At 43.1% G+C, this 18,986-nt stretch overlaps 1 protein-coding gene across 2 annotated transcripts; it reads left to right on the top strand.

Annotated features, from left to right (window-relative positions):
• The first annotated feature begins 234 nt into the window (after positions 1-234).
• LOC125308189 (prolylcarboxypeptidase (angiotensinase C)) lies at positions 235-13,282 on the top strand. 2 transcript variants are annotated; one of them, XM_048264522.1, is made up of 10 exons: positions 235-591; positions 732-761; positions 5,532-5,672; positions 5,823-5,924; positions 6,366-6,547; positions 6,980-7,137; positions 7,443-7,606; positions 10,617-10,784; positions 11,479-11,666; positions 12,046-13,282. In XM_048264522.1, exons 1-10 carry the CDS (start codon positions 424-426, stop codon positions 12,254-12,256), a joined length of 1,512 nt encoding a protein of 503 aa, XP_048120479.1. In that variant the 5' UTR covers positions 235-423; the 3' UTR covers positions 12,257-13,282. The 2 variants fall into 2 exon arrangements, with proteins under 2 accessions (XP_048120479.1, XP_048120480.1); XM_048264523.1 differs by lacking the exon at positions 732-761.
• The last annotated feature ends 5,704 nt before the right edge of the window (positions 13,283-18,986 follow it).

Genomic DNA, 18,986 nt, shown 5'->3' with positions numbered 1-18,986 from the left:
AGTGTAGACGAAAATAATTTTGGACCGAAGCGTTAGGGGAAAAAACGCAAATAGCCTATTTAAGTCCCCATCGCCGTTGTTGCAGGCTATTATCTTTAGCTTTTAAAAATTGAAAGTGTAAAGGTAGGCTACTTAAAGTTACTTCAACTGCACCACTCCTACTTGTTTCTGATACGTGTATGGCACCACTACTACTACCTCACCTTGAGCAACTGTGTTGATCTTGTGCGGTGCATGTGATATGCTGAGTTGCATAGCACAGACAACCCGAAGATTTGCCTTGTTGACAGTTTTCTTCCTTCTTCCGCACATGCGACAGACAGACAGCACCGCGAGCGAGCCAAACAAATAAATCCAGTGGAGTAGTCTCTCGCCCTCAGTCTGGCTTGACCAAGGACCAGACAACAAGGGAACAGGTTTGCTATGAAAGCGGAATTCAAAGCTATCATGCCTGTATTAGTCGCCGTCGCCCTCCTATTGGTTTTGAGTTGTTCTCATGGTTTCGCCTTGAAATCACACCTTTTCAGGCGTAGAGTGCCTGCTCCCTCAGGCGTTATGATCAATTATAAAACCTACTACATTGACCAAAAGGTAAGATGTTCCTATGTGTTATTGTTGTGTTTGCTATTCAGTACCCTGACCTACAATACAGCATTGCAATCTAACCTATTGAAATAATGCCTGTGGTATTTTAGGCTATGCATTGTTCAGCAAACTTCTTTTTACTACAGGTCTACCAGTCCACTCAAGCTGTTTATGAAGTAGGTGTGAATGATGGGCTATTATAAATTGGCTAATTGCAATGCAATGCAATGAAGTATCATGCTTTAATGTCTTTTCTGCATCCAGCAGTCAGTAGGTTACTCTAACTGACATGATAGTCACATTAATTGCATCCCATCCTATATTGCTTGTTTTAGACTTAAAGCCTTAAATCAGTAGCCTACCCTCTAAATGGAAACCTATATTTATGTAATCTTGGTATTATACTGTACCCAGGGTTACACTTTGTTGTAATTTATACAATCCAATGGGTATTTAGCAACCCACGATTGCCAACAGTTTCTGGTGTAGTCATTAGCGTAGTACTGGTCTTCCTCTGGGGATTTCCTTAATTTTCTGTGTACATAATCTCGGCAGTGCTTGTTGTGTATTGTGTCTGCAGACAATCAGCTTTTCCGTTTTGCCTCCTCAGAAGAATAGGCAAGCTCATCAGAGGTTTGGCCCTGTTCCTGCCCGAGGCACCATATCCCCTCTTGGCTCAGCGCCTGAGAAGGGATTTCTGAAAGTGAATTGAAAAGGCCCTGTTGCTATTTTCCTTACTATGTCGTTGTCATACAAACGACCCCCGTGTGTAAGCTTTTAGTCTTGGGTATGCTGCTAATTGCATTTTTACATTCTGTGTTCGCCTGGGCATTACGATTGCCACCAAGGAACGTGGTATGATATTATCCGTGGTGTGTGAAAAAGTAATAGGTTGGGAAAGATGCTTCTCTATTTGTGCCCTTTGCGCATGGTTTGACTGAGGATTCCATACTTGATTTTATGAATTTTCTTACTGACACATGGAAAAGACCCACATAGGCTGGCCAGGACATTACTTGGTTTTCCAGGTCAGTGAAGTCAGTGAACCTTGACTCCAGTCACAAGGCTTTGTTTATTTTATCACCCGTTCTCCTCTGGCATTCCAAGTACACGGTCGTGCTTATCAGTATACCAGGAGTAAGGACCTAGTCCACTGCAGCCTTTTGTTCTTATATTGTCTCAGAACCATCTAAATACAGTTTGTTAAAGGTGTGATTAGGTCATCCATTTAAGAAAGAGAGAGTCATGAGACTCACTGGTGGAGTTTTTGTATTTAAATGTAGTCTATATAGCACATGGATATAGCAGGTTTTCAAAGGAAAGTAACTGATGTAAACCAGGCTACATCCTGTTGCGGGGCGTTCATATCATCCTTCCTGCCCTACTGGTGGCTGTAGATGGGGGGGATGCTCTGTTGGGATCAGCAAGCGATCGAACAGTTGCCTGGAGGAAATCCTCTTGGCCGTTCCCATCGAAAAAGAGAGAATAGAGGACAGGATGTCCACCTTATAAGAGCGACTTCAAATGGGAGTTTAAGGTCAGAGGGCTTCCTCACTTTATCACGCTAGATCTTCCCAGAGATATAGGCCTAATGAATGAAAATAGATACTGTAGGAGTTTAGAGATTGTGTGCAGGGATTTGCATTGAAGATTTGAACCTGACCAGGGGCGTGCAGAGACCTTTGAAGGGGCAGGGGCTCAAATTTTTAAAAAAAGGCACATGGAACAAAATTTTCAGAAAACGTGTTAACTTTATTTAAAACTTGTCTTTAGTGGGCATCTTTGCACTGCAGAATATAATATAATGTTTTATAGAACATAATGCATACAAAAGCTAGAAAAGATACACACAATTTGAATGGTGTAAACTGGAACTTAAGTTTTACATTCCCTAGCCTATAAAGCTTTAATCATCTGAACCTGAGCTGGACATTTTTTTCTTTTTTTTTTGCATTTAAATTCTACAATTATGCGATTTCAATGATGATGGTGGGACAGGCTATTATATGGTTTAGCAATTTGCAAGTAGTCTAATGTACTGATAAACATGTTATAAATGTTGATATTTATTCATTATGTATCAAGAAGAATGGGTGTAAATAGCAGACAGAGCTGTAACACATTTTTCTCATTTCTCTTGGTTCTGAAAATTCAATAGGCGTGCATGTACTGTAGGCCTACTGTAGCCAGGGCACAGACGGATAGGTCTTTTCAGTTTTCATTAGGCTATTGTCTACACAGAGATCATAGGCTATAAGGCTACATCTTATTTATTAAATTCAAAGCTAAGTTGAATAGCCTAGATATCTAGACGCACCCTAGCGGCAGCAAATAGGCTATGTTATTGCCTAGTCTGGCTTGTCAGGCTATAATTTTAATGTTTATCACAGTGAACTACCACCATTAGCAAGCTGGTCTTGCAGATTCACGTGCTGTGCGTGTGGCCACTGAGTGAAATGACGCGTAATGTAGCCTACTGTAAACAGAGAACGACGTGTGGAGTTGGGTTAGGCTACTGTAGTTGTTTAACTATGTCGTCGGCTTATGACGATTTAGAAAAGGTTTGCCTACTCTGTTTTATGAACTAGGTCTAACCTAAGCTACTATAACATAGTAACCTAAACAGAATATGTTATGAACGTTCAGCCTTAGATTTTCGAAGCTGCCAGGTTATTGAAATGGATGGACCATGACATGGTTAAAACGGGTTTGATGGCCTACTTCATTAAACATGAAACAACTTTAAACATTGTATTCTCTATCTCTAAGCTGAATACTATTGCATGTTCTTCAGATAGGCTAACTGCCAAGTGACCTTACCGTGCTCCCAAACGTCTCCTGCAGCACTGTGCCTGCGTGCACCTTCTGAGAGTTCACTGAATGTATGACGTCACGGATTGGTGGCCGCAAGGCATTTCAATTAACACAAAATTGTTATTTTTGTAAATTTCTAATTTCACAAACTATTAATGAGACATTTTAGCGAATATTCACGTTGGAACTAGTGGAAGTATTACAAATTTTAAAAAGTAAAAAACGGGTCTTGTCAAAAGGGCACTTAACATCAAAGGGGCAAAAAGGCAGGTGCTAGAGCCCCTGTAGCCCCCCTTCTCTGCACGTGCCTGAACCTGACCATTTTTTCTATCTTGTTGCAACAAACATGACAAAGACAAAATAACGCTCCAGACAAAATGGCAAAATTAATATCTAATAACAAATGAGAGATTAGCTGTGACTTTTGCTTTATTGGAGACTTCTACAGAACCATACGCTGTTGCAGGTTCTGCATTTCTGCATTGGGTTGCGTGCTCTGGCATTGCTGTGTAAATTAAGGAAGTAAAAACACATGACTTAGCTCTAGTTTGGAGGTACTTTCCAGATGATGATTTCATCTTACTTTTTGTCCTGAGGTGTTTTTTTGGTGCCATTTTCCTGTTCTTTTTTGACTATGGGACAACAATGACCTTGTATGGAGGCATTTTACATAGTCTGTGAACATTAGGCAATCTACCACTAGATGGCGATACTGGGCTCTGAACTGTAAGCAATATGGCTGTCTGGACATGAACTGCACACAGACATTTTTCATAGGGAGTTGTATCATGGTTAAGGAATGCTTCTTATCATGTCATTGGCAAACAAACTTGGAACTACTTAATTACATTAAAAAAGACAGTAGTCAAGTTTTCACAATCATATTTATAAGATATAATCATTTAATCATGATAACATTCAAGTGTAGTGCAAATGTCATAGATCACTAAAGAAGGTGTCTGGTTGTCACAGTACTTTTACATTGGCCACGTGGTTCATGAGCTGTTGGAAGTTGATGAGTTATTTGGTTCATTTGATACTGATTTGATGAGCAAATATGAAGTAATTGGGCAAACAATTTCCAACGCAATCATTTCCCTACGCAATCATTTCCCTATCATGGCAACACAGCCTTCTACATAACAGTGGCGTTAATGAAAGTGCCCCTGTGTGGTGGCTAACTCCCCTCCTCTCTCTCTCCAGTGTGTGTGTGTGTCTGTGTGTGCGTGTGTGTGCTGGCTCTCAGGCCGGCCTTGTCCAGATGCCAGACTCTGTTGGAGGCAGTCGAATAAATGAATCATTCAAGCCTGAGAATCTGCTCCTTGTCATTGCCTCATAAAATTTCTGCCTCTTTTGTCACTAAAAGGAAGGAGGGGGTGCAGGGAGAGGGAGAGAGAAAGAGAGGGGGAGAGGGAGAGAGAGAGGGAGAAGGAGTGCAGGCAGGGGGAGAGCAAAACAAAGGCGAACATTCTTTATTAGAGTTTTGGGTCGGTTTCAAGGATGGGGATAACCCCTTAAGTAGCCCCATTGGGGCAACAACAGCTGCAGCTGTGGAGTATCTATGTGCTTCTTTAGCTGTGTGCTTTAGATGTATAAAGTCCTCTCTAAACTGTAGATGGCAGAGAAGAGAAAGAGAGGAGGAGGAGGAGGGTTAAATAGGAATGACGTTGGACAGGTTTTTCGCTGTGAAAGGATGTCACAGGCGGAGGGCTCGGCAAACCGTAACTAATGTGGCATCCCTGAGACCCCGAGTGCTGGATATTTTAATACAAATTGAGGCTAATTATCCTTCCGCTCGGCCCCGAGGTCGCCCGCCTCTCCATGATGAGGTGGCAGCGGGCCAGAGGCCCAGAGAGCACGCCCCAGCAGTTACTGTACTGCACCGAGCCCTGGATCGGACGTGCACCGGCAGCACACACACGCTAGGTACTAGTGAGAGAAGCCAAATGAGGAACTCTGTTTTCATTTGAACATGCTAATTGACCTGGTCTGTTGGAGGTATGGCCCTGAAATAGAGAAGAGGACAGGGAAGGGATGAACAGGCAAAGCAGGTCAAATGTGAGGAATCCGATTTGAATAACATGGAAATTGTTATTTTGGAGTTTAAATATGTTCTTATTGTGTTGTTACAGATCGACCATTTTGGATTCCTGGAGAATGGCACTTTCAAGCAGAGATATTTGGTTGCAGACCTGCATTGGCAGACAGATGGCGGTCCCATCCTCTTCTATACAGGCAATGAAGGAGACATCACCTGGTTCTGTAACAACACTGTAAGAATGCCACTTCCCTTTCTCACCAGATTAACATCCTTTTACTACCAAACATATTTATTTTTTTATATAAACCCTCACAAACGTTTCTCATTTTGGCATTGCCTGATTACATGCATCTTGGCCTAAGTCGTGTGCTGTTTGACCCAGGGATTTATGTGGGATGTGGCTGAAGAGCTGGGTGCCATGTTGGTTTTCGCTGAGCACCGGTACTATGGAGAATCTATGCCATTTGGGGCTGAGTCTTACAGTGTGAGTAAGAAATGTGACTCTGACTCACAAGCACAAGGATGTTATTTCATCCCCACAGCACACTACATCACTTCACAATGCATCACTGCAAACCATATCTTACCTCATGTGTCCCTGTCTGACTTTTAGTCCTCCCTGAGAATGTTTTTATTTTGTTTCCATTTGTAATGACTTTGAAAAATGTGTTATGGCTAGATGTTTCTATAATGAGAAAGAACTTTTGTTGCAGGATCAAAACAAACCAGGTCGAGTTAAGGCAATGTGTATACGTGCTAGTAATAAAGCCAGGGGAATGATCACATTAAGTTACCATGTGTAATGTTCCATAGTATAACAATTATACAGCAATTGTTGCATGTGGGTTTTTATGTACACTAGAGGTTTCAAACATCAGTACATCTATAATAATCTTTTCCCCTGTGTGGTGTCTCCGTCTCCTAGGATGCAAAGCATCTGAACTACCTGAGCTCAGAACAGGCACTGGCAGACTTTGCTGTGCTCATAAAGTATCTGAAGGCCAGCTGGACAGGTTGTCAGAGCAGCGCGGTGGTTGCTGTCGGAGGCTCGTATGGGGGCATGCTAGCTGCCTGGTTCAGGATGAAGTATCCACATGTTGTGGCTGGGTAAGGGTTTTATGTTGTTTTTCATAAAAACATCTTGATAAACATTTTTTTTTTATTTAGAATTTATGTTATGATTTAAGTAATGTTCTTTTTAAAAACCTGAACCTCACTCATATAGGGAAACCATTTGTGTGGTATTTTTACATAGAAAATGGCTTAGTTTGATGTGGTTTTCTTCCCATAAATGCTCTGATGTCTGTTTGGCAGCTTATCTGAAAAGAACCCTTTCATGGCATAAAGAATGTTTTTTTTACTAACAACTACCAACAATCAATACCTTTAATAGTAAAAGCTTTTCTCTGGAAACTTTGCCTCTTTGAAGTCCACATGAAGAACCTTGGCTTGTCAGAGTGTACTGTTGCCACACTGCACAGCCTTCAGCCTGAGGCCTGTGGGGCATTTTAATGGGCTGCTTTGTCTTTCTCCTCCCAGTGCTCTGGCTGCCTCAGCTCCCATCTGGCAGTTCCCGGACATGGTGCCCTGTGGCGTCTTCTACAAAATAGTCTCTGATGATTTTGCTAAGAGTGGAGTGAACTGCCATGCCAACATCAGGAGGTCGTGGAAGGCTATCGACAAAGCATCCTCCACAGGTGTGCAAATGTGATTTTTATTAGACTGGCACCAGCTTTGTGCCTGGCTTCATGGTACAATATTTACAATTGTGAAAATGATCAGTCTCTATGAACAAAGGTGCATCGAAATGCATTTATGTTTCTGTGTAGTAGTTTAAGTGGTAGGGTAGTTTAAAATACCAGTAGTTTAAAATACCTGCTTAGTTTCCTTGTGTCTGTAGTGACAGTTCAAGGTCTTTAATGTTAAGTGCTCAGTATTTAGTTTAGTTGAATGTTTAGTGTGTTCAGTATTTCATTTCTATCTCTGTGTGACCTGAACACAGATGAGGGGCTCCTGTGGCTCTCCAGAGAGTTCAGTCTCTGTGCTCCGCTTAAGAAGGGTGATGGCCTGAAGAGCTGGCTACAGGAGACGTGGGTGAACTTGGCAATGGTGGACTACCCGTACGAAGCCAACTTCCTGCAGCCCCTACCAGCCTGGCCTATAAAGGTACCACATCACCTCGCCTTGCCGGGATCTTTCCATTCCTTTTCTCTTTCCTCATTTCCAGCATTTGTGCTCACTGCACCCGTTCAAATCCCAAATGGTAAGTAGTAGACTGCACACATCCCACAACGTCCGAGGAATGGGGGGATACACGCATTCACTATGTCAATGTACAAAAGCATGCTTTTGTGCTGAATCGCCTATTATAACAGCTCAGTTGGTTTTATTGATGCCTTGAAAAACCCAAACCTTTTGGAGTAGTTTCAACCTTTTGCTTCAGGTTGCCCATGATAGCAGTGTAAATCTCCAAGCTCCCCTGGCTTTCATCGTGGCTGTTTACAACAATCTTCAATTAGCCTCATTCATATGCATGAGGGGACTCGGTGGCAGGTTGGATCGAGGAACTCCCCACCCTCCATTCCTCCCTCCTCTCTCTCCTTCCTTTCCTCTCTCTCTCTCTCTCTCTTGATAAGACAGATGCCGATGGTGTTCTTTCTCTCTCCACTCTCCAGTCTTCTCCAGAGGGCCCCTTTTGTGGGACTGAACCCTCAGATCTCAGAGGTGCTTCTGAGCACTTGTGTCACGTGAGGCTGTGGAGAGAAAGAGAGAGAGAAAGAAGAGAGAAAGACACATCAACTGCTTCAGGGGGTTCGATTTAAGCAACGCTCTCGGAGCAGTTTGAGTGGCTCGTTTCTCCATTGAAACTATTATGATCACAACGGTGGAAGCTGATCCCAGATCACAATTTCCAAGGCATAGTGTGATCTCTGTAACTATGCAGAGCTTCGTGTTCCTCTTTGTGTGCTCCTTTTGCTCCACCGAGTCCATTTGTGCCACAGTATAGACGTCCGTCTTTAAAAGCAGGAAGTCTCCAGAGCACAGATAGGCACGTGCAGTGCAGTCTACACGATGAGCTGCTGAAGCAGAAATGGAGTGTTTTAACAGAACTATGTTGTTTACGTTCTGAACTGTAGATTCAGCGAGTCAGTGCATGGCAACCGAACATGGCATAGTGCACAACTCTGCCCCTGATCTGGCTGTCGATTTATGCGTGTTTCCTCGAAATATAATCCATCATGAACAGTGATGTCATTCCAATCACTTGTAGCACCTGTGCAGCTTGGCAGCAGGTGTGACACAGAGTGTGCTTTTTCACTACCTCAAAGTGCTATAAATCTCACTGACTGTGTGCCATGTTTAATGATCATGAGGTGAGAATGCATTAGTCAGGTGATCATCTTCTCCATGTGCGACTTGAGAACAGCATGCTAATAGGACAACACATTTGCAACATCAAGACAACTGCAGTTAATTCACCATCAAGCCCAGCATGAATATGCATTTATCACAGGAAATGCTCTGTGTTCACCTTGGACTGTCAAACTCGTGTCCACTGTCAGACTAATGAGGGCTGCTTACAAGTGTAGTTTAATCCACGGACTTCAGAGGGACTTATTCTGTTTTTGTTTGAATCTGCAACGCTTTTGTTATGACTCATTGCAATCAGGCCTGTTTTTATCTATAGTTCATTGAGCACTTTTTTATGATTCAGCTGTTTATAACTCTCACATGCTACTCATAATTCAGTCAGATTCAGTCAGGGTCAGTCAGGTTTTCAGTTATTCTCAAATGATTCCAAACAAATCAGACTTCTCATTTTTGAGACCACCACTCACCACTGCTTCCATTGTGGGCTTGTATCCTGGTGTCTTTATGTTTTCTGTGAGATTTTTGTTAAGACAAAATGCTAAAGAGTCATTTTGGGCTGTTAGGCTGCAATCCTGTAATGTATGCGACCCCTATAGGTGGTGTAAGCGGTTTAGGCAGTGGGTGCAAAGAGGGGCTTTTTCTCCCCTGACAAAGCTAATGTGATTATGGGAGTGACTGTGAGAAGGGGGTATTGAGGGCTTAGAGGGGGGAAATCTGTTGGCAGAGATGAATGTATAAGCCTAATCCTATCTGAAAAGTAAGAGGAGATGCTTTAGTTTTTTTTTTCTTTCTTTTCTCCCATCTTCTCTCACTCTCTTTCGCTTTTGTCATGGTCTGAAATCTACACTCGGACATGTCCACAGCTCCCCCGCCTCAGGCACCCAGGCACCCCCACCCCCCATGTGTGTCCCCAAAAAGGACATCAGGAAAACGCCCCCCACACACACACAATCCTACTGCAGTTGCACATTGCTGGCCTCTACGCACCTCCACCCCCACAACAACAACTCATCGCCAGCCTCTTGGCTCACAATGAACAGGCAGAGGAGGCACCGGTGCCGTCTGTCCCCCTGCACCCCGACGCCAGAGACCCAAACGAACACTACGGTCCTGTCCGCAAAACAGTCCACTTTATCATCCATAGCCAGTTAAAGAGAGAGCGAGAGAGAGAGAGAGAGAGAGAGAGAGATGTTGTGTAGTTGAAAGGCCCCAAAATGGCTCCCTTCTGCCCATTCCATACCCCCCCCCACACACACACACCCCAAAATGAGCTCTGCCAGCAAAGGGGCTGTAAATTCTACTCAAGCTTGGATTCCATTCCACTCAATTTCACATGCAAATCAGGTGGCGGTACATTGAGAGCTTTAAGGAATTCTTTTTTCCCCTCCTACTTCACTCTACCTCTAAAGGGACATTCAGATAAATGGTGCAGACTGAACACACAACTCTTCAGGTTTGACAGACTGTTTTGAAGGAAAAGTGAACATTGGCAAACCTTTTGTAAGCAAACTGACTAGGTTTCAGTAGACATACACATGAGAATGTGCAGTGCATGTCAAGAGTATATGTCCATTCCTTATGTCAGGTCACATGCAGTGGAGGCCTCAGCGTACAATACCCTCTAATCCTCAATACAGTATGTATGTATTTGATGAACATATTGTTTGTGAAGGGAATGCTAATGCTTTGAACAGTTAGCCTACCCATGTATACTTAATATATATTTAATGAACTCTCAGCATGTCTACCAGTCCGCTCCGTCTTCTGTGGAAATGAATATATTTTTGCATGATTACATCACCAGGTGGTTTGCGAGCATCTCCGATTCAGCCCTGAGGTGCCTGAGCAGGAGCTTCTCCAAGGCATCGCCCAGGCAGCTAAGGTCTACTACAACTACACCGGCGACGCCACCTGCCTCAACATCTCCCAGTCCGCCACCGGCAATCTGGGCATGATGGGCTGGTTCTACCAGGTCAGAGTAGCCTCCAGATTAGCCCCATTAGCTGCTGTCAAAGTCACACCTGTGCCTGCTCTCTAAAGTGTTATTTTCCTGCAGTTTTTTTATATATTAAAGGTGAAGTGGCTCTGGCACAAGTGTGAATTTGTTCATTAAATGGAGCATCAGGTCGCCAATAGAATGAAACCATAGAAACGAAACCACCCCTTTTCTCACTTGCTATGTTACACTCCAGCTGCTATTGTTTGTTCTACATTTCATAATTAGAAGGGCACACACCACTACTAAGGCTAAATGCCCCATCTGGTAATATTAGCTAAAGTGAAACTAAATTTGTGGATTCACCCTGTAATTCGGCTCTGATCGTAGGGTGTGTTGTTTTACCTTACCACCAAGTTTCATGACGACAAAACTTTCATCGTTTTTTGTGTAGTCCGGGCTACAGACAGGCAGATTGACAAACCACACTGAAAACAACCTCCTTGGTGGAAATAATAAATAAAACTTATGTTCCCACAAATGATGTGTTTTACTATGAACAAATTCAAGTCCAGCTGCTATAATCTGCTCATAATGTAAAGTCAGGTTAGGGCTCACTATATCTTCCACTGTGTGTGTGTGTGTGTGTGTGTGTGTGTGTGTGTGTGTGTGTGTGTGTGTGTGTGTGTGTGTGTGTGTGTGTGTGTGTGTGTGTGTGTGTGTGCGCCAGGCCTGTACAGAGATGGTGATGCCTATGTGCTCAGATGGTGTACAGGACATGTTTGAGCCACAAAAGTGGGACTTCCAGGCCTTCTCGGATGAATGCTATGCCATGTTTGGAGTGAGGCCGCGACCCGATTGGGCAGAGGTCGTCTACGGAGGGAAAGACATCACCTCCCACAGCAACATCATCTTCAGGTCAGCTATCTGTTCCTCTTGTCCTTGGGTGGTATACAAATGGAAAATGTAGTTTTTGCAATGGAATTCCTATGGGTCAACCTGAAATATGCATCCCTATTGTAAAAAATGAACACAGAAAACATGTAAAGAAATAAGATTTATGTTTATAAAATGTTTATAAAAATGTTTATAAAAAAGAGATTTACAATAAGGATGAAAGAGAAAGATTTTTCATTGTGCCCCTGAGAATTCGATCATGGCTATAGCTTTGGTTTCAAAACAATGATCACTTTGTGAACAACCCAATCTAAATCTGCTGGTCGAGTCTTGGGGTGCACTCACACAGAGCATAGTAATCTCTACTGACCCGACTCAATGATGTTCTGGTTGTGCGTAGTAACGGGGGTTTGGACCCCTGGTCCGGAGGCGGCGTGACGCAGAACCTCTCGGACTCGCTGGTGGCCGTGTGGATCCCGGATGGAGCGCACCACCTGGACCTGCGCAACAACAACGAGTACGACCCGAGCTCTGTGCTGGCCGCCCGGCGGCAGGAGGTGGCCCTCATCAAGCAGTGGGTCAAGCAGTGGGCTGTACACACCCACGGCTAAGTATGACCAGATGTTCTGGTGTTGAAGTCCAGACCCAGCCTTCCGTGGTTCTGACCGAAGAAAACAGGTCATCGTTTTCCAACGGTCATATGTTTACTTGACACTGAGGCAGCTTAAAACCTCTTCACTAATGCAGCTTAAAACCTTTTTTTTTAAATCTATGCGATACAATCAGGAACTGAACCAAAAAAAAGGGATCCGGTTTGAAGTTTTTTTCTGAATTGCAAAACAATGATATAATTCTGTAGCTTGCTTGGACAGGAGGGTAAATTAAATAATGAAACGAATGCTTTAAGTGGACATTTGGATTATTTGCTATGATGAACAGTATTATTGGCATGTTGTTTGCCTGTGCCTTAAGTAGATTATAATAATGATTACATGTGTCCAGATGGCTTAACTGAAAATAGAAAATGATGAAAATGACCCATTTGCATCCATATTGAGGGCAAAGGTCTGAATCGGTTTCTTTTTACCCAATGGTATAATTATCAGGTATTATGAAGCCTTTTTCTAGATACATTTCTGAACATAATGCCATTCATAGCCAGCTGTTTCTGTCAATTAAAAGGCTATTTCCATCCATACTGTGTAATAATCAGTGCCTACATTAGGCTAAGATGTGATGTAAGTACTGAAGGGAATTTCAGGAAGAACTTTGTCATCAAACCAAATGTAAAACATCTTCAGTACGAAAGGGCTGCATCCAATTAATATATAAAATGTTTGAAACAATCTTTGTTGAATTGTAACTAACAGTAACAGCTACTTTTGTGCTTCCCTCTGTACACACTGCACTCTGGCCAGAGGATTTTAAAGTGTTTTAAGGGCTGGACCCAAATGTCACATAGCCAGGTTATGTGGTACACACAGGCTATTTTAAACCAGTGCTTTAGACCTTTCATTGAGTTAGTTAATGACTGTCATTTGGGGTGATCTCTTAGTGACGTAATATCGCAAAATGTCAAGGAGTGACTAACTTTGTGTCATTGTTGCTGGATAAAAAGCTGCCTATTTTTACCCCTATGACTATTTGCTGTTCTTTCTTCAATGTTCTGGAAAGAGCATATTGCTCTGACTGTCGGGAAGCTGTGGAAGCACATTGATATTTGATGTTCTTTTATATCGTTCCCCCTCTCTATCTGTGTGTGTGTGTGTGTGTGTGTGTGTGTGTGTAGGACTATAACTGTGATAAACATTCAATTTCGCTGCTGCGTGCCAAGAACCTATCTCTGGCGTTGCACCGTAAACGACCTCATGAACTAAGAAAGGGGGGCTGCATTTTTATTCAGCCCCTCTTCCTCCACCCCCCCCCAGGCTTGCAGCATCACATGCTGGTTAGCTGAGCCGCAGTGAGTTTAATGAAAGTGCTGGCTGGGGTGGGGGGCTTCAATAAAGATGCTGGTGGGAGATGTACCCCCATGTAGAGTCCCCCCATCCTGAACCCACTGCAAGTGCACAACCCCTCGATTCTCATTCAACAGGGCTGGCAGCAGACTAAAGTCTTTAAAATTGGTGTACCTCGACGAGCCATGGTCTATAATTTTTTTTGTGGGGGGGTTGTGAGCACCCCCTGCTAGTAATATTATTAATGCTGCCCGATGAGTTCAGGGGAGGTTTACTAGAGAAAGGCGGACGAGTTGTGTGTGTGTGTGTGTGTGTGTGTGTGTGTGAGATGAGGTTGAGCAGGGGTGACTGCAAAGAATAAAGCAGAGAGCAACCGGTGATGGACGACGTCCAGGCTCTATTGTGCCCCCACCACCATCACACACCCCCAAAAAAAGCCCCCTTTAAGCAGAGTTTTGGGAAGGCTTTGTGTTCATTTGTAAACAGTGTTGGTTTATTGTCAGGGATTGTCTCTGCATGCCCTGAGCCTGAGTTGCTTAATGCAGCGGTGAGGAGACTCAGCAGACCCAAGGCAAAGCCCCTGACCAAAGAGAGAGAGACGCATTCCAGGAGATCCCTCTGATATGATCCCATAGATCCCTACTGATGCGTTCTAAAGAAGAGAGAAGTGAATCCATATAGATATACTGACTAAATTGAAAAAAGAATTGACCACTGTTTTTTAACTATAGTTTAAAGTTATTTTACAAAACAACACATTCTACCTTTCAGAGAACTAGATTCCATTGCAGGCGTCTGATTTTAACCTACAGTGCAGTCAAGCACTTTTGAAAACTCTGAAGCGTTCACACTTACGGAGTAAGAAGATGGAGGAAACCCCCACGCCTCCCTCTCTGATCCCATTCCTTGTTCCTCTCGTCCCCCCTCTTGTCATTAATTTCTCCGGCCCTTTCTCCCTCTCCCTCCTGACACTCCCCATCAATCAAATGTGTTATTAGGATTCGGCTGACCCAGGGAACCCCTGGGCGCTGTCGGCGGTGGCCGTGTCACCCCCCTCACACAGAGACCACACAGCAGTGGGAAGAGATTAGGCTGAGCCCCAGTCTCACCCATCATCCTCCTCCCAGCCCCCTGATGCAGCCACTGGGTGCTGGAGGGGGCCGAGAGGGCCGGGGAGGGGGGCACCCATGGGGGTCCTGGTTGAAGGCTTGGACTCAGGGTGGAGGGTTGGGAGGGTAGGGGATGCGGGTGAGAGGGTTGCTGAGTTGGTAAATCCCCCCCCCACACACACACACACCACCACCACCCCAAAGAAAGAGGGTGGGTTGACCAGTGTGTAATGATAACCACACAATGGCCCCTTCTTGACAGCCAGTTTGTCTAAGCTGCTTACACACAACTGAAATAGATATAGTGGAAATAGTCCAAGAAAAAGATAGATCCTTTTTGAAGCTTTTATGAAGGCTTTGACCACAACACTCACACATTTTTCAAAGTTGACCATTTCATGATGGGCTTTTGTAGACCGTAAGTAAGAACTCCAGTTCTTCCTTCCTTTATCTATATTTGGCCTTGTGAATCCTGTACTGTCACTGTCTGAATATACAACCGGTCTCCAAATCAGGGATGTAAAATGCAAATAAAAACAGAATGTGATACTATACAAGTCTTGTAAACCCATATTTAGCAGCAAAAATGACAGACAACATATAAAATGTTGAAAATGAACATTTTGACTATTGCATGGAAAATATTTGATAATTTTGAATTTCATTCCAGCAACAAGTTTTTAAAGAAGTTGAAACAGGGAATGTTTACCACTGTGCTGCTTAACCTCTTAATTTCACAAAATTCTAAATATGTGCAGAATTAATTTTGGCATTTCTTTTCTGAAATATTCAAAAACATTGCCTGGATGGTAGTATATGTTGCTCAAAACCTGTATACATCATTTAGAATTGATTGTTCCTTATTTCAAACTGAGCACAAAAACAAGTTGGATAGGTTACTTGGAAAGGCCCTCTTCTCTTTAGCCCAGATGAGGCCATGATTTCCAAATAGAATTGCAAATTTTGATTATCAGAGGTTTTCCTGAGCCCATACAATGATTTTCTTTACAGAAACAGCTTTGGTTTTAATGCAGTGCCATCTGAGGTCCAAAAGACCACTGCCATCCCATATTGTTTTTCAGCTCTATAGTTTGCAGTGATTTCTCTGGATTCTCTAAATATTCTAATGATATTATACAGATGATGAACTCCCCAAATACTTCACAATTTCATGTTAAGAAGAATTAAAATGACATTGTTTCATCATTTGTCCACACAGGTTTACACAGTGATGAATACCCCTACATCTTTACTTCTAAGAGACCCTGCCTCTCTAGGATGGTCTTTTTCATACCCAATTATGTTGACAGTTACCCTAATTAGTTTGAAATGTGTTCCTGGCGTCAAATTCAAAATGAACATATATTTTCCATGAAATAGTCAAATTGGTCATTTTCAACATTTGATATGTTGTCTGTGTCCTTTCGGCAACTAATTGAGTTTACGAGATTTACATTCTGATTTGCATTTTACACAAAATCTCAACTCTTTCTGATTTGGGGTTGTAACAGAAAGTGTCCTGTCTTTGATTTGGAACTTGGAAGTTATGACTCATATTTATTATTTATCTTTCTGTTTATTTATTTATTTTTTATCCTTTGGTTGGCAGTCTTTTTTCCCCCAGCTGTCACTTAGTACTGTAGACTATTTCCACAAGTTCAAGTGTGTTGGAATCTCCCCTCTGTGGCATATTCAATGCGATGCTGTGTCTGTTCTGCCCTGCACACCAGCCCGTCTCCACCCTTCCCTCCTTCCCCCTCTTCTTTTCCTCCCGAGGTCTTTATGTGGCCATGTAGCCCTCGTTTCCGGAATCAGCGCGTCAAACTCACTCTCCGACGTGAATGACCCGCAAACACAAAAAGCTCTGACAGAAGAAGGCGGCTAAATATTTTCTTTGGTGTCAGCGGGCCAACATAGGGCTGGTGGTGGAAGTTCAGGGGAAGAAAGGGCTTGATGAGAGCACATGACGTTTCAATGGCTGACTATAAGACACACACACTTTTATTCAAGCCAAACGGTCTCTCTCAAACATTCTTAAGGGGATCTTTCAACAATGTCCTGTATTTCTACTTGAAAGACCACCAAAACCAACCACACATAACCAAAAACATTATTGTTTTTTAATTCATTTTAATTAATTTATTTCTACTCCTTTACTACCCTACTTTTTCTTTAAAAAAACAATCACACACACACTTTAGCTGGCTTAAACAGTGCTGCACCAGAGGTGCAGTGAATGTGTGGCATTCGTCCAGAAGCATATCGATGAAAGGCCCATAACTAGCTGGGAAAAGCTTGTTTTTGTGCACTGTTGCTACGTCTCCCATTGTTGCCCCAACTGTTTATTGTGTGGCCATGTCAGCTTCAGTGGGCCCTTCCATTCAGGACCCGGGCCTGTGCTGGGCTACAGATAATTAGATCAGTGCTATCACTTTCACTGTCCCCCTTTCTCCACTGGAATTTACATGATAATAACAGTTTCTCGAAGGGTACCTCTCTCTCTCCTCTCTCTCTCACTCGTTCTCCCTCCCTCTGACCCTCTGATGCGGTAAAAGCCCCCACCCTTTCCACCATGCAGTGATTCACTGCTTCACCTTAAAATGCACTTTTAGGAAAGCAAGAGGGGGGGGGGGGGGGGGGGTCCCTGGGAAAACACTTACCCAGGGGTGAGAGGGACTGGGAGACAAAAACGTGAAGCACTGCCCAGCTTGTCCAGGCCGTAAGCTTATCAACATAGGCACGTGATTGGACAGCCAGCTCAGCCCAAATGACAACATACAAAACAAAAGTGGCACATAAAATTGAGTGTGGATTTATGTTAACTGTGCTCAACCTACCCTAAAGGCAAGAAGAACTGTACTCATTTGCTATTAGAATTTAGAACATACACATAGAACAAACAGAAGTCAGGCAGCGGGTTTGCAAGTCTGGCAGTGCTGTGCAAAAAAAGCACTTTCACTTGAGGAAAAAATGAGGGCTGATGCTCAAGAACTCTTTCATTTACATAAAGCCTCTTCTGTCTGTGTTCCAGTATCTCTTTCTCATTTTGAGTCTTTAGCCAGCGCCGCCTTCCAGTGTTCGACAGTTTTCCTCAGTATTCCACAGTATTCCGCAGAACACTTAAACTGGGATCAGACCGGACCCCCATGAACCCCACGCCCCAACTCCCCTGGACTTGGACCCCTCCCCTGCGTTACAGCATTCACCGCCGGCCAACAAACTTCCTGTAAATGCGCGATTGTTTACTGCGGCACTTTTCAGTCATCGCCGGAGATTTCTTAAGGTCAACATTCCTTTTGGCACACTGCGCTTGAACTGCACTTTATCCCCCTTTAATTTAACAGCTCCGGCAGCTTTTCTAGTTAAATCGACTGTTCATTATTGAGACCCATTTTACGAAGGGGCTGTGAGGTGCAGTTTAATGAATCTCTGGCACAAAGCTCCCTTTCATGGCCTGGGGAAAGAATAGAAGCTATTTAGACCCTGTAGGGCTGTATGTCAAAGACATCCCATAATAGTTGTCAGGACTGGGTAGAAATTCCCACTGGTGCGGGAATGCTCAAAAAAAGAAAGAAAGGAAGAAAGACAGAAAGAAAGAAGAAAAAAAGCAGAAGACAGAAAGACAGAGAAAGAAAAAATCAACTTGTACCATGAGCAGATTAAGACACAAGCAGAAGAGGATGCCCACTCGGCAGACCAGAGGAGCCGGTTCAGTTCAGCTTGTCCTAGAGTAGTTTGTGACATTCCATCACACAATATGTCTAGACGTGATGGCAGAAATAGCAGTTCAGACATATTGGTTAGTCACGACTAACTAAATTAGATTATACTTTACAAATGAGCAGACTGTGATGGATGAGAAACTACAACACTTCAAGAGCATATGGTTAATATAATGGCCAAGTTAGTGACGAAAAACAAACCTAACTATTTAAACCCCAATTCCAGTTGTTCAGTTTTGCATTTTTGAGCGCATATATGCAGTCTAAAAAGCCTATAACAATAGTTATATAGGCCTATACTGGAATGAGTAACAACATAACTTGAAAGACTATTGTGTAAAATGTTATGCATTATGTATTAAAATAATTTATTTTGATATTTGCAAATGAGCTTATGTGATTGTGAGGATCTCTGGGGGTATGCATGACAAATACTGCAATTAAATACTGGAGCAAAAAGGATACTTAAGTAGTTTGTAATATGATTAGGCGTATCTGTGTTAAAAACATTAACTCTCCTTCAGGCCAAACTGTTTTTCACAAATACAATTA

The sequence above is a fragment of the Alosa alosa genome, chromosome 15 (genome assembly GCF_017589495.1).
Source record: "Alosa alosa isolate M-15738 ecotype Scorff River chromosome 15, AALO_Geno_1.1, whole genome shotgun sequence".
Classification (NCBI taxonomy): Eukaryota; Metazoa; Chordata; class Actinopteri; order Clupeiformes; family Clupeidae; genus Alosa; species Alosa alosa.
Note: the sequence above shows the minus strand (reverse complement) of the source record. Positions and strands in the feature narration are given on the sequence as shown.